At 44.0% G+C, this 12,385-nt stretch overlaps 2 protein-coding genes across 2 annotated transcripts; both read right to left on the bottom strand.

Moving 5' to 3' along the window:
- Positions 1–761: 761 nt before the first annotated feature.
- On the bottom strand, positions 762–4,218 carry LOC118735782 (protein ref(2)P). The gene is made up of 4 exons (XM_036465739.1): positions 3,597–4,218; positions 2,139–3,085; positions 1,198–2,071; positions 762–1,138 (listed from the first exon to the last, which is right to left on the bottom strand). Exons 1-4 carry the CDS (start codon positions 3,778–3,780, stop codon positions 987–989), a joined length of 2,157 nt encoding a protein of 718 aa, XP_036321632.1. The 5' UTR covers positions 3,781–4,218; the 3' UTR covers positions 762–986.
- Positions 4,219–9,844: 5,626 nt separating this feature from the next.
- Positions 9,845–12,290, bottom strand: LOC118735783 (NADH-ubiquinone oxidoreductase 49 kDa subunit). Its single transcript, XM_036465740.1, has 6 exons — positions 11,987–12,290; positions 11,428–11,552; positions 11,241–11,350; positions 10,968–11,169; positions 10,715–10,902; positions 9,845–10,651 (listed from the first exon to the last, which is right to left on the bottom strand). Exons 1-6 carry the CDS (start codon positions 12,088–12,090, stop codon positions 9,962–9,964), a joined length of 1,419 nt encoding a protein of 472 aa, XP_036321633.1. The 5' UTR covers positions 12,091–12,290; the 3' UTR covers positions 9,845–9,961.
- Between the last annotated feature and the right edge of the window lie 95 nt (positions 12,291–12,385).

Genomic DNA, 12,385 nt, shown 5'->3' with positions numbered 1-12,385 from the left:
TATGTAGATCTAAACTGAGATAACTAAAAATTCAGATCGGGAAATATAACTGTTTGTGGATTGTAAAGATTCAACGCAATTAATACAAATCAAGTATTACAGTAGTTTTAGAGTTACTGTATATAACCATGAAACAAATATTTGCATTAATTGGAGGTAAGTCCTATGAATTAATTTATGCAGAAAAAAGTCCCAAAATTTTTTTTAGTTGATCACACTTTAGATCCAGAGGTATGCGAATTGCTACGAACGTGTGTATTCAAAGTATACGCTATATATATATATATATGAAAGCATTTTAGATTTTACGAAAAATCGGGCTACGATGGATTCAGCGATAGCCTTGATTATTTCGCACATAGGGGCATCTCTTTTTAAATATATAATCCTTCGCCACGTTCTCCGGGCCGAACCGACCCATCTGTAATCAATGATCTGTTGGTCTTCGTTGGCGGGATAGACCTTAGAGTAATGTTAAAGGTAGTTTTTGATTATGTTTTTTGTTTTTTATTATTAATTCCAATAAAGTGAATTTACCATGCATACATATATATTTAGTTTCTCTAATTAATTTATATAGATCATTCGGAAATGTTCGTATGTATACATTGGTAGGGTAAAATGAGATTGTTTGATTATATGAATTTATGTATACTCAAGTTGTATATGGTATGTATACATTCGATTATAAGATATACGAAACCACAAAATATATATTCAAAGGTACATAAAATATTTCAAGGGACGTAAAATAGGAGCAGTAAAATGAATGGTAATTTATTGAGCAAATGACTTCTTGATGAAAGTTCATTATTAAAATGGGAACTGAAATTAAAACTTCATGTTTGGTATTGCAGTTTTAGCGTTTCAGTAATGGAACGAGTGCATACGTGAATTCATATTGTAATCGAAAAAGGGGACTTAAAAGCTACAACGAATCTTAAAAACTAAATGAGCTGTCAAATATGCAGCATTTACACTATTGTTTAATTGTTACTTTGGTTCTGTGCCGGTGACATCAAGTCCAGTGCAGCCGATATATTGCCATTGACAGATTCAAGCAATTGTGTTAACCATCCACCCTCATTGCTAAAGCCCATTGCCATCATGGCATGTATAGCTTTATTGATACTAGCATCTGTTCAGAATTAATATGTTGTCATTAACTACAATTAACTACTTCTACTTTTAACTCACCTGTATGATATACTATAGGTTCTTTTTGTGCCTTGGGTGTAGCGCCAGTGTTATTGGAAACGGATGGTATATTTTGGTTATTAAGAACGTCAGCAAGTTTGAATTTCCTTTCAACGCGCTCGTGTTGCTTCTCTTTTTCAACATGATTCTTTAAATCAATGCTAAGTTTTTCGAAACTAACTTCAGAATTGTTCTCAATGGATTTAGGTTCAACCACTGGAGTTGGAGCAGGAGTTGGTTCAGCTCCAGCTACAGCTCCGGGCGACTCAATTTTTTCAATAGATTCGATCGAAGTAGAAGTCGAAATATCAATTAAATTTATGGTGGATTCAGCAGCTTGCCTCTCAACCATATGCCAGTCATTTTCTTCGCTTTGTGAACGGCGACGCTCTTTAGTTTGAGATTTTTCGATGCAATTTTCCTGTGGAATCGGGCTAGAGTTGGTGGTGGTATCAGGATTGACAGGCGCTACAGCTTTCTCTTCATCTTTTGTTTGGTCGCTTTGATCTTTCTTCCCAGTAGCTTTCTTTTCGTTTGCGCTGATGTTTGTATTGGTTGTAGTTGCTGACTTGGATGTTGCTGAGCACATTGAGCTTGTTGCTGATGCTGTAGAAGGTTTTCGTGCTTGGTACCCATTACCAGCAAAACCCGAAGCATAACTTTCATCACCTACATCCATAGGTTCAAGCATTTTTGCGAACATACCGCTGAAGTTATTTAGCAACTGAATACCGGCTTTCATGAATTTAGGGTCAATAAATTGAGCAATATCTTCAAGAGTTGGAGTAACCGGGGCTGAAGTGTTTTCAAATGAATTGTTGTTATTACTGTTTGGATCAGACTGAGATGTAGGAGTCGATGTTCCAGTACTAGCCTAGAAAATTGAAAAAAAAAAAATTAAGACTTATTTATTCTACGCCATTATATTTCCAGAAACTTACTGTTTTTGGAGCTTGCTTTTCTTTATCGCCCGCATTTTCTTGAGATTGCTTCGGAGCAGCAGCAGCTTCAGCAGTAAATAACTCATTCACAACTTGGGCAGTAGCTTGCTCTGCAGCAGCTGCGGCTTCTAAAGTTACCCTTCCAGCAACCTCGGCAGCTATCTTAGTTGCAACCTCAGCGGCTTTAGTTGCTGCTTCACAAGCTGCCATAGCCGCTTCATTTGCGGAATTTTCTTCATTTGTTTTTGCATTATTAGTTTTGTCTGAATTATCTGCCTTCGGGGGAGCACTACGTGGTGGAGTGCTAGATGCATCTTCGTCCATTTGCCTGTAGGTGGCGCCACCTTCGGCAAAGTCAGACATCATTTCATACATATGCGACAAAAAACCATTTCGCATCTGACGACGGTGATGCTTGCGTTCGTGATGGTGATGATGCTTTCCACCTCCAGTGCCAACGTTTGCTTCCGTATCAGTATTTGCACTGCTACCATTTGCATTGGCCGATGTTGCGGCCGTGAACTCGAAATAGGGACACCCACTGGCGCTAGAACTCTTTCGCTCACGCTTAGAACGTCGACCACTACCTCGGCCGCAAGGGTTACTTATCCAGGCATCAATAATATTGGGCGAATTTTCAGTCGGCATACGAACCATCATGTGCTCCGGATGCTTATGCTGAGCTTCACAGCGTTGGCACAAGTCAAAATTAGGGCATTGAATACATTTGTAGCGAAAACCGACAATCGGGGCCAGGCCACAAGCATCACATTCTACATGTTCATGGATAACAAAAGCAGCTGGATCGTCCTCGCTTGGAGCGTTCTTGTCTTCATCTTTTGACGATTTCAACGGGGTAACATAGATGCGCTGATTCTCAGTACTTTCTAACAAGAATATCTCGTAATCGACTTGGTTGACAATCTCAATTTCATCGTGGTCAGCATCTATTTAAAATAAAGTTGTAATAAGTAAAATTTTTGTTACTTAAAAATGGCCGCCACTAACAGTGAGCGTTACTTATTTGCTAGTCATTGTGGAGTTAGGTTAGATTATTCCTTCGTTTGTCAATAGTACGAAGTATAAGTTCCTATGCATGTATGTATGTACATATGTGCAGATAATGTATAGAATGGCGAGTCTTAGCAGGTAAACAAATAACAAAAAAACTGTGCAGTTAATGAGTCATTATAATCGATGGAAGCTTCGTTTTAAAATCGCGATAAGACGGAATACATACAAAAAAAACTGCTGATATCTTCTTATATATTTCTATTTTAGTAATATTGTCCTGATGTAGGCAGTAAAGGGGCATATGTATGCACTAAATATATAATTATGTAGTTGGCTGCGTAAAATGACTTTTGGACTTTTAGGATACATACAAAATGCATATATAGATCAAGCTTAACTCCACAAATAAACTACTTGAAAAACCTGTATTTCTTTTATTCTTACCTATCCAAGTGATCTTAACATCACATTGCGGCAGCTTGCGTGTTTCGAAGAGGCATAAAGAGATCTCTCGCTTCAACACCTCAAAAGTTGGTGATGGCATATTAAGATAAGTATGCAACTTGCGCTTGTCATCCTCAAAAGTAACTTTCAAGTACTTTTCGGAAATCAAGTTACGGCGTTCCATTTCAAATATTTTATACTCTTTATGAAGGAAAATATGTGGAGCTGGATTGATTGTTGGATATCGTCCTCAGTTAGTTATATATTTCCACTGGTTTTCAAAGACACAGATTTCGATATTTTGTTGGTCGGAATATCGCTGTTATCAAAAACACTTCTTTACTGGTCAATTCACTTCGAAATTATGTTTACTCTTCAGTTCCTTCCTATGTTTTTATACTGCGCAGTTGAGTTCTACAACACTTTAGGTTGCTTCTTGTATGGCTTGCAGCTAGCTTCGCGTATTTTCTTGAATGTTCCACTTTTCAAATTCTGCAACTCACTATAAAATATTTTTGTCGGTCTCTCTTTCAGCTAATTCTTAAACGTCACGAAACAAGCTCTAAATATGCAACTTCACTTGTTGAGACGAAATGCTAATTATTGTGAAATCTCAGACGATGACGCTGTGTGCAATGGCTGCCAACAGAAAATGTACACGAATATAAACGAGCCGAAACGAATGTTACGAAACAGGACACAAAACGGAAATAACAAGAAAACAGCTGGCTGAATTAGCGGTAGAACTATTGTGAACGAGACCAAAAAGCAGAGTTGCAATCAGTGTTGCCATTGAATCGTTTTCCGGCTAGATTTAGCCGGTGCCAAAGAACGTAAATGTACAAAGAACGTAAATGTACATTTACGTTCTTTGGTGCAACCAAGAAATAGATCTAAATACACTCCGAAAGCAGCATCGTTCCCAAAATTCGCGTTTACTTTATTTTAACACTGGAACGCACTGAAGTCATGGGAAATTAAGTCGCAGGTAAGCTGAGGATGGTTCAATAGTCTCCCTTGGAGCCCCGTTAGCAAAATTACTATGTACGGTTGAGGAAGAAAGTTCATTACTGGGAAAATGTGGAAGCAAATAGGCAGGCTGAATCCTTCCCTTCAGAAATACCTCTAAAGAAAACTAAGCGTTAAATGCCATGGTGGTGCTGTGCACTTGGTAGAAGCATTCCCAAGACAGCCGGTTCTACGTACCGGAATGACTCGGGTTTTACCCGACCAAGGGCTGTTGTTTCGGCGACCTAACGCAGCTTAGATCGGCGATACCCCTCAATCATTGTTCGTCCATGGAGCAACTCCTTGCAGCCGGATTGCTCCGCATCCTTCTTCTTCGGGCGGGCGTAGAGCCCAACCCCGGACCAGAAACGTATTTTTTTTGTGCTGTGTTTGCCAGAATCGACTCCGTCCAAACTCCACTTCGGTTAGGTGCAATTCATGCAACGGATGGAGTCACCTAAGAACCTGCTCTGCTCTTAGGTCCCATCGGGAGTGGACCACAAGCTATGTGGCTCCCTGCTGCTCAAGCCAAACGGCACAATCAGCCTCGACGGCTACCCGCTCGCGCAACGCACCCAACACCTGAAGAGCCTGCACGGCTCCGAGAAGCTCCTCTGGGCAGCAGCAAACCTCCCACCAGCAGCTCCTGGTTGCACACACCACCTGCACCGTATGCCAGAGCAGAATATATCGGAACATGACATCGGTCAAATGCAACTCATGCCTTGGCTGGGGTCACTTCCGTCTATGCTCCGGTCTACGCACCACGCGCGAATGGACTTCGAACTGCAGTGACCCATGCTGTAGAGCACCGCTGACACAGACAACAGCGCCCTCATTGCAGCCACCTACCAACAGGCAGCAACCGCAAGCGCGTCAGATGCAACAGGCCCAAGGTAGACCTCACTCCTCCCTCACCCCCCGTATCGCGACTAGCCTCCCATGGCATACGAAACTCCTACAACTCAACTGCAACGGACTCCAGAGTAAGATTGAGGAGATAGTAGTCTTTTTATGGGTCGGCATGGCATATTGATAGCTGCGGCCCAAGAAACGAAGTTGCACAGCAACTCGACTCTATTGGGTTGCGCCGCCTGCAATGTGCTGCGTAAAGATCGCGAACGAGATAATGGTGGCGGACTAGCGTTCATCCTACACCACACAGTGCAGCATCGGCTTATCGAAGAAGACATCGACCCGACGGACACCACCCTAGAATGTCAGGGCATAGCTGTCCGGTCAGGCGATGTCGAGCTCGAAATATGCAACGTGTATATACTCCCTGTCACCTGCTGCCCGGCAGGATATCACCCTGACATAGGTGCGCTACTCAGATCTCTGGCACTCAAGCCTGGCCAATGATCGTAGGGGAAACCTTTTGGCTGAGCAGATAGACGATTCGACATTCTGCACCATGAACGACGACGCCCCCACCAGGATTATGGGTAGCTGCTGCAGCTCGCCAGACCTCACAATTGCTAGCGCTGGTTTGATCAATAGCATTTCATGGCGACCCATGCTAACACTAGCATCAGACCATCTACTCATAATCATCTCGATCAATAAGCCCACCGACTTTGCTTCCGCGGGCCACCGAACCTAAACCAGCTTCAACATTGATTGGGACGTCTTCGCGGAAGTTACCGAGAGCAGCTTCCCACATCCACAAACATACATACTGGCGAACGCCAGTTCCGCAGGGTAGTCACTGCCGCAGCGGCTCGCTTCATCTCGTCCGGACGTATCGCGGAAGTCCGCCCAAATTCCCCGGCCGAAGCAGCTGTACTAGCAAATGAGCGTGACCACCTACGACAGGTCGACCCCGGGGACCCTCGTCTGAGGGACCTTAATTTGGCGATTCGGCAACTGGTAAATCAGAATAAGCGGAAAAGTGGGAGGAGCACTTGAAGGCCTGTAACTTCACATCTGGTGTGAGTAAGCTCTGGTCAACCGTGGGGTCCTTGTCTAACCCAACGAAGCGTGATGACAGAGTGGAAATCTCCTTCGAAGGTCGCGCTTCGTCGGACCCGAAGAAATGCGCAGCCTTATTTAGTAGGCAATTCACACTGCACCCTTCGGTAGACAGGGCCAAGGAGGCTGCAAAAGCTGCCAAAAAACAGTGCACCACTTGTTTTCACCAGCTGTAAAGTGAAGGGGCCATCGGGAAGGCGAAAGCCTCCAAATCCATTGGACCCGACGGAATCTGTACGCTGATGCTAAAACATTTAGGGCCTAAGGGAGTAGCTTACCTAACGGAGGTCCTCAACCTGTCCATGGCTACTCTCATCATTCCTGATGTGTGGAAATCAGGGAGAGTGGTCACACTGCTGAAACCGGGGAAGCCCGCCAACAAAGGAGACTCTTATCGCCCGATAACGCTCCTTTCCCCGGTCGCGAATACACTTGAGGCCCTACTACTCCCATACTTCACCTGCCACCTGACCCCAGCGACGCACCAGCACGTAAAGTGCACAGCGCAACAACAGCACTTAACGCCATAAACACCCAAATAACTCGTGGCCTAAATCGAAACCGCCCCTGTGAGAAAACGGTCCTAGTAGCGCTGGACTTGTCAAAGACGTTTGACACCGTCTGCCATTCCACGCTACTAGAAGACATCGAGGCCTCCTCACTCCCACAGGGCCTGAAGCGATGGTCGGCGAATTATATGAGTGTTTGACAGTCGTCAGTAATCTTCCGAGATCAAACCTCGAAACCAAGAAGGATTAAACAAGGGGTTCCACAAGGTGGTGTTCTCTCCCCCTTACTATTTAACTTCTACATCTCGAAGCTTCCTCAACCACCTGAGGGGAAACTCCCTCATATACTGACGATTGCTCGATTTTGGCATCCGGGAATGGAATTGATGACCTCTGCTCAAAAGTGAACGACTATCTCTCCAGCCTTTCTGGCTTCTTCACTGCAAGGAGCCTAACACTTTCCCCAACGAAATCAACGGTGACCCTCTTCACCACCTGGACGAAGGACGTCAGGCTAGAGTTAGGTATACACGTCGATGGCACACCAATACCGACTATAAACAAGGGGTCACCTTCGATAGCCTGCTCTCCTACTCCACGCACACAACCGCAGTTGTCAATAAAGTACAGAGCCGCAACAAGGTCCTCAAGTCGCTCGCCGGCAGCACTTGGGGCAAAGACAAAGAAACGTTGCTGGCAACATAGAAGGCAATTGGCCGGCCGGTTCTAAACTATGCTCCGCCAGTTTGGACGCCGGAGACTAGTTGGACGCAGTGGACGAAGCTGCAGACTTGGGAACACAACAAAATGCTTTGTAAGCAATTTCTGGTGGGGCAGGCACGACAGGGGGCACCTATTCGTATACAAGGACGCAGTCCAACAATACGTAGACCAACCACTGGGCCCGACGACATACAGACGAGCCATCAACGACATTCATAGAGAGTGAGTTACCACCAACCTCGACTCTCGACCTATGAATGCCGTAATAGGAGCCCAATCACCACCTGTAGAAGAGACGGAGCTTCAACTGCCAAGAGAGACCCGCGTTACCCTGGCTGAATTACGGTCTGGATACTGTAGCCGCCTCAACAGCTACCTGTCCAGACTCGACCCCAATATCCCCAATGAGTGCCTGGCATGTGGAGAATCCCCCCACGAAACCAACCACCTCTTTACATGCCAGCTCAATCCGACTCAGCTAACACCCCTCTCCCTCTGGTCCGAACCCATTGCAACAGCTCGTTTCCTGGGCCTCCCGTTAGTTGAGCTTGACGAAAATGATTGAACGTAGACCCGAAAAAAGCGGGGCTTAGTAGTGCCGCTACAGCAACAACTTGGCAAAAGCCAGGCGGATGCTTCGCTGGGTTCAGGGATACGTAAGGTGCGGGATTGGCAAGTCCTCTAGTGTTTTTGCGACAGGAGAGTGGTGTGTTATCGGCCGATAACACTCTCCTTTGTTAGTAGGCTTCCCCGGTTTCAGCAGTGGTACTACTCTTCCCGATTTCCACACGTCGGAAATTACGAGAATGGCCATGCAGCACACATATGCCGGCGATGCCCTTGACTTTGGAGGCTTTCGCTTTCCCGATGGCACCTGGATCGCACCGCTAGTAAAAAAACACAAGGCGCAATGCAGAGTGAATTGTCCGCTCACATAGCTTGCGCATCGCTCCGGGCCCGACCAGGCACGATCACCGAAAGAAATGTTCACTTTCATCACCCTCCATAGTTCGGGTGGTAACCTTACGGTTACCAAGAGCTTTCTTACACCAAAGGCGAAGTTGCAAGTCTTCAGATGCTTCTCCAACTTTTTTCGGTTGTACTGCTTTACCAGTTGCCGAATCACCAGGCGTTCCCGTGATCGGCCTGGCGAAGGTGATCACGCTCATTCGCTAGAACAGCCTGTCCTCCAGTAGGAACGAAGAGAGCTACATCTGCAGTTCGCCAGCGTGAACGTCTGTTGCCATGCCAAGGGCGGCGAATATGACCCCGGTAGCTTCCACGAAGCCGTCACAGTCAGCTTTGTAAAAGTTGATATATCAAATATATATATGAAAGTTTGACGATCTGTCACTTATCACTAGTGAATCAAATGCAATATAAAAAAATTATGACCGATTTCTGCAACATTTCTGTAGATAACCAGTTGAGCATCAGCACTAGAGCATCAAGAAAGCAACAAGTCTGCAATATTGCGGTATCAGGGCAGCCGGTGACAATTCCTATGTAAACGTTAAATATTTCGAACTCAATATCGCCTTTCTGGATAGGACATCATAGCATGGCATCCCTGTGGTCGATACCTGCTTGCACGAGACGATGTTGCACAGTATGATCGGTGGGCGGGTCGGAGTAGAAGGATGCAGAGCAACCCTGCTGTAAGGGGTTGCCCCAGGAACGAACAACGATTAAAAGATTGCACCGATCCAAATGCGATTAGATCGCCGACAAACATCCCTTAGCTGGGTAAAACTCCGGAGTCATTCCGATACATAGAACCCACTGCGTGGGAATGGTTTAAGTGCACCTTTCGCTGCAGTTTAAAGAAGATGCAGGTTGAGATAGGGCACAATTTTGATCACATTTAAAATCTCTAAAAGGATTTAGACTTACGTTTATCCCCACATTCGTTAGCTAAGCCAGCTGCTTTAGCCGATAAGTTGGGCGGATTTTCGCTATTCGTTGAGCGGGGAACAAACAAGCTATAACTGTATTGGTCACATTATGGAGTTTTCGTTATCCCAAACAACGTTTAAATAGGAGATGAATTGATAGCTTTAATAAACCCTATTTATTCCACTTTCGCTTGTTCAACATCTCGTGCAAAACAAAAATTATTTTTACACTTTATATTTACTATGCCTCTTTTTGCATTTATCGATCGATTTCGCCAAATACAACATCCAGTGTACCAATGATCGCCACAATATCAGCTAACATATGTTGCTTGCCAATTTTATCTAGCGCCGCCAAATGTGCAAAACCGGGGGCCTTAATCTTGCAACGATATGGGCGGCTTGAGCCATCAGACACCAAGTAAACACCGAATTCACCCTTTGGTGCTTCAATAGCCGTGTACGTGGCACCAGGCGGTACTTGAAAACCCTGGGTAAACAGCTTAAAGTGATGAATGAGCGCCTCCATGGAGCTTTTCATTTCTGCACGTGAGGGTGGTGTTATCTTAGCATCATCGGTTTTTATTTCGCCAGCTGGCATTTGATTCAAACATTGATCGATGATCCGCAACGATTGGCGCATTTCTTCTACACGACACAAATACCGATCATAGCAATCACCCTTGGTGCCAATAGGTACGTCGAAATCAACCAAATGGTAGGCGTCGTATGGTTGCTGCTTACGCAAATCCCATTTGATGCCCGAACCGCGCAACATAACGCCGCTAAAGCCATAATTAAGCGCATCTTCGGCAGATACGATGCCAATATCGGCAGTACGTTGTACCCAAATACGGTTTGTGGTGAGTACATCTTCAACCTCGTCCAAACGTTCGGCAAACTTAGAAGCAAATTCATAGATGTCATCCATTAGACCAAGTGGCATATCCTAGAGCAAGAAATTTAAAAATTTAAAATAATTTTTGTTATAGTTGCTCAACCAGAAATATACCAAAGAAACGCCACCGGGGCGTATATAGGCTGCGTGCATGCGTGCACCGGAAACACGTTCATAGAATTCCATCATCTTTTCACGTTCCTCGAACAGCCAGAAAAACGGTGTAAGCGCACCCACATCCAAAGCATGTGTGCCAACGGCCATAATGTGATTTAGGATACGTGTGATTTCGGCGAAAAGTGCTGGAATTAAACCAAAATATTGTTTTTAAATAAATTCGACAAAACGTCAGGGTCGGAAAACTAACTGCGAATATACTTGGCGCGTAGTGGCACTTCAATATTAAGCAATTTCTCTATGGCCAGCGAATAGCATTGCTCGTTGCACATCATGGATACGTAGTCAAGACGATCAAAATATGGCAACGCTTGTGTGTAAGTTTTATATTCGATCAACTTCTCAGTGCCGCGATGTAACAACCCAATATGAGGATCAGCGCGCATTACAGTCTAAAAGGTTTATACACAATGTTAATTCTAAATAAAAATGTAACAGAAGAATCAATTGCAAGCTACCATACCTCACCATCTAATTCTAGGACTAAACGTAATACACCATGAGCAGCTGGATGCTGTGGTCCAAAGTTAATGGTTAGATTGCGCACCGACTTTTCCACTGGCATAATTTTGCCTACGTAAATATGAATGGTAAAAATTAGTTTTTATTCCATACATACATATACATAAGTAGGCAAAAACAAAACATACTATTCCAAGGGGGTAGTTTCATGAGGGCGGTAGACTCATTGGGGTACATAACAGGTCCGCTGAATTGTTTCATGAACTCTGGATCAGGATACCATTTCGCGGCACCGCGGGCCTGCTGTTTATCGCTAATGGACGAAGAATATAGATTTAATATGAAAAAACTTAGGAAACAAAGTAGCACAAACACGATAAAAGATCGAAATAAGTACATACATACATATGTATGGAATCCAACAAACAGCTGTTTTCATGGTTAGTACAAAATCAATAAATGGAAATGGCCAGCAATTTTCTTATTTTTAAGTGTCCAACGACTGTTTAATGTTTTATATCAGACTTTCTAGCGGAATATTTATTTCAATTTATTATCACATTTTTATTTACATAGTTTACCGGGGGTTCATTATTAATTTATACTTTTTCTCATTAGCCATCGATTATGTAAGCCTATTAGTGTTTGGTATGCTTAAATTTACGGCGATAGTTTCGATATCACAAGTTCGAGTCATGCAAAATGCTGAGCGTTTATGGGTAATAACTCCACTATTAAACCACTTACCTGCCTAAAGAGGACCCTACGGCCGCTATAGCCTGAGGCCTCAACATTTGTAGCCCGGAACTGGATCGTTTCATCAAAACATTCATCGCTGAAAGTGCCATCATTGCACAGTTATTTGCTTTATTCGTTGGGTTGTTTCAATGGTGTTCTCGTTGGACGTTGTTAACTTTTTCCCAAAAGGATTAAAAGCGCGCGCCTGCCAAGGAAAAGTAGGATTTCAATTAAAAGAAAATTTTGCTCGAGACCCAGAGGCACGTAATGAAAGGAGCCAAAAACAACATTCACGAAATGCCAAAATTGACATTCAGCAAATGTCAATTGCGGATTTGCGAAACTTGGGTGCACTGTAAAATGTCTTCAACAAATATAATGGATAGTTTACATCAAGGCGAATTTATA

Source organism: Rhagoletis pomonella, unplaced genomic scaffold, assembly GCF_013731165.1.
Source record: "Rhagoletis pomonella isolate Grant_MI unplaced genomic scaffold, Rhpom_1.0 Rhpom_scaffold_00003, whole genome shotgun sequence".
Taxonomy (NCBI): Eukaryota; Metazoa; Arthropoda; class Insecta; order Diptera; family Tephritidae; genus Rhagoletis; species Rhagoletis pomonella.
This window is presented reverse-complemented; position numbering and strand designations above follow the sequence as displayed.

Bases quoted from the DNA above. Each gene is read 5' to 3' on its own strand.
- LOC118735782 (XM_036465739.1), bottom strand. From the start codon at position 3,780: ATGGAACGCCGTAACTTGATTTCCGAAAAGTACTTGAAAGTTACTTTT. The intron at 2,072-2,138 runs GTAAGTTTCTGG...TCAATTTTCTAG, and splicing joins AAAAGCAAGCTCCAAAAACA to GCTAGTACTGGAACATCGAC. The intron at 1,139-1,197 runs GTGAGTTAAAAG...AATTCTGAACAG, and splicing joins ACCTATAGTATATCATACAG to ATGCTAGTATCAATAAAGCT.
- LOC118735783 (XM_036465740.1), bottom strand. From the start codon at position 12,090: ATGATGGCACTTTCAGCGATGAATGTTTTGATGAAACGATCCAGTTCC. The intron at 11,351-11,427 runs GTATGTTTTGTT...ATATTTACGTAG, and splicing joins GAAACTACCCCCTTGGAATA to GCAAAATTATGCCAGTGGAA. The intron at 10,652-10,714 runs GTATATTTCTGG...TTCTTGCTCTAG, and splicing joins GCCCCGGTGGCGTTTCTTTG to GATATGCCACTTGGTCTAAT.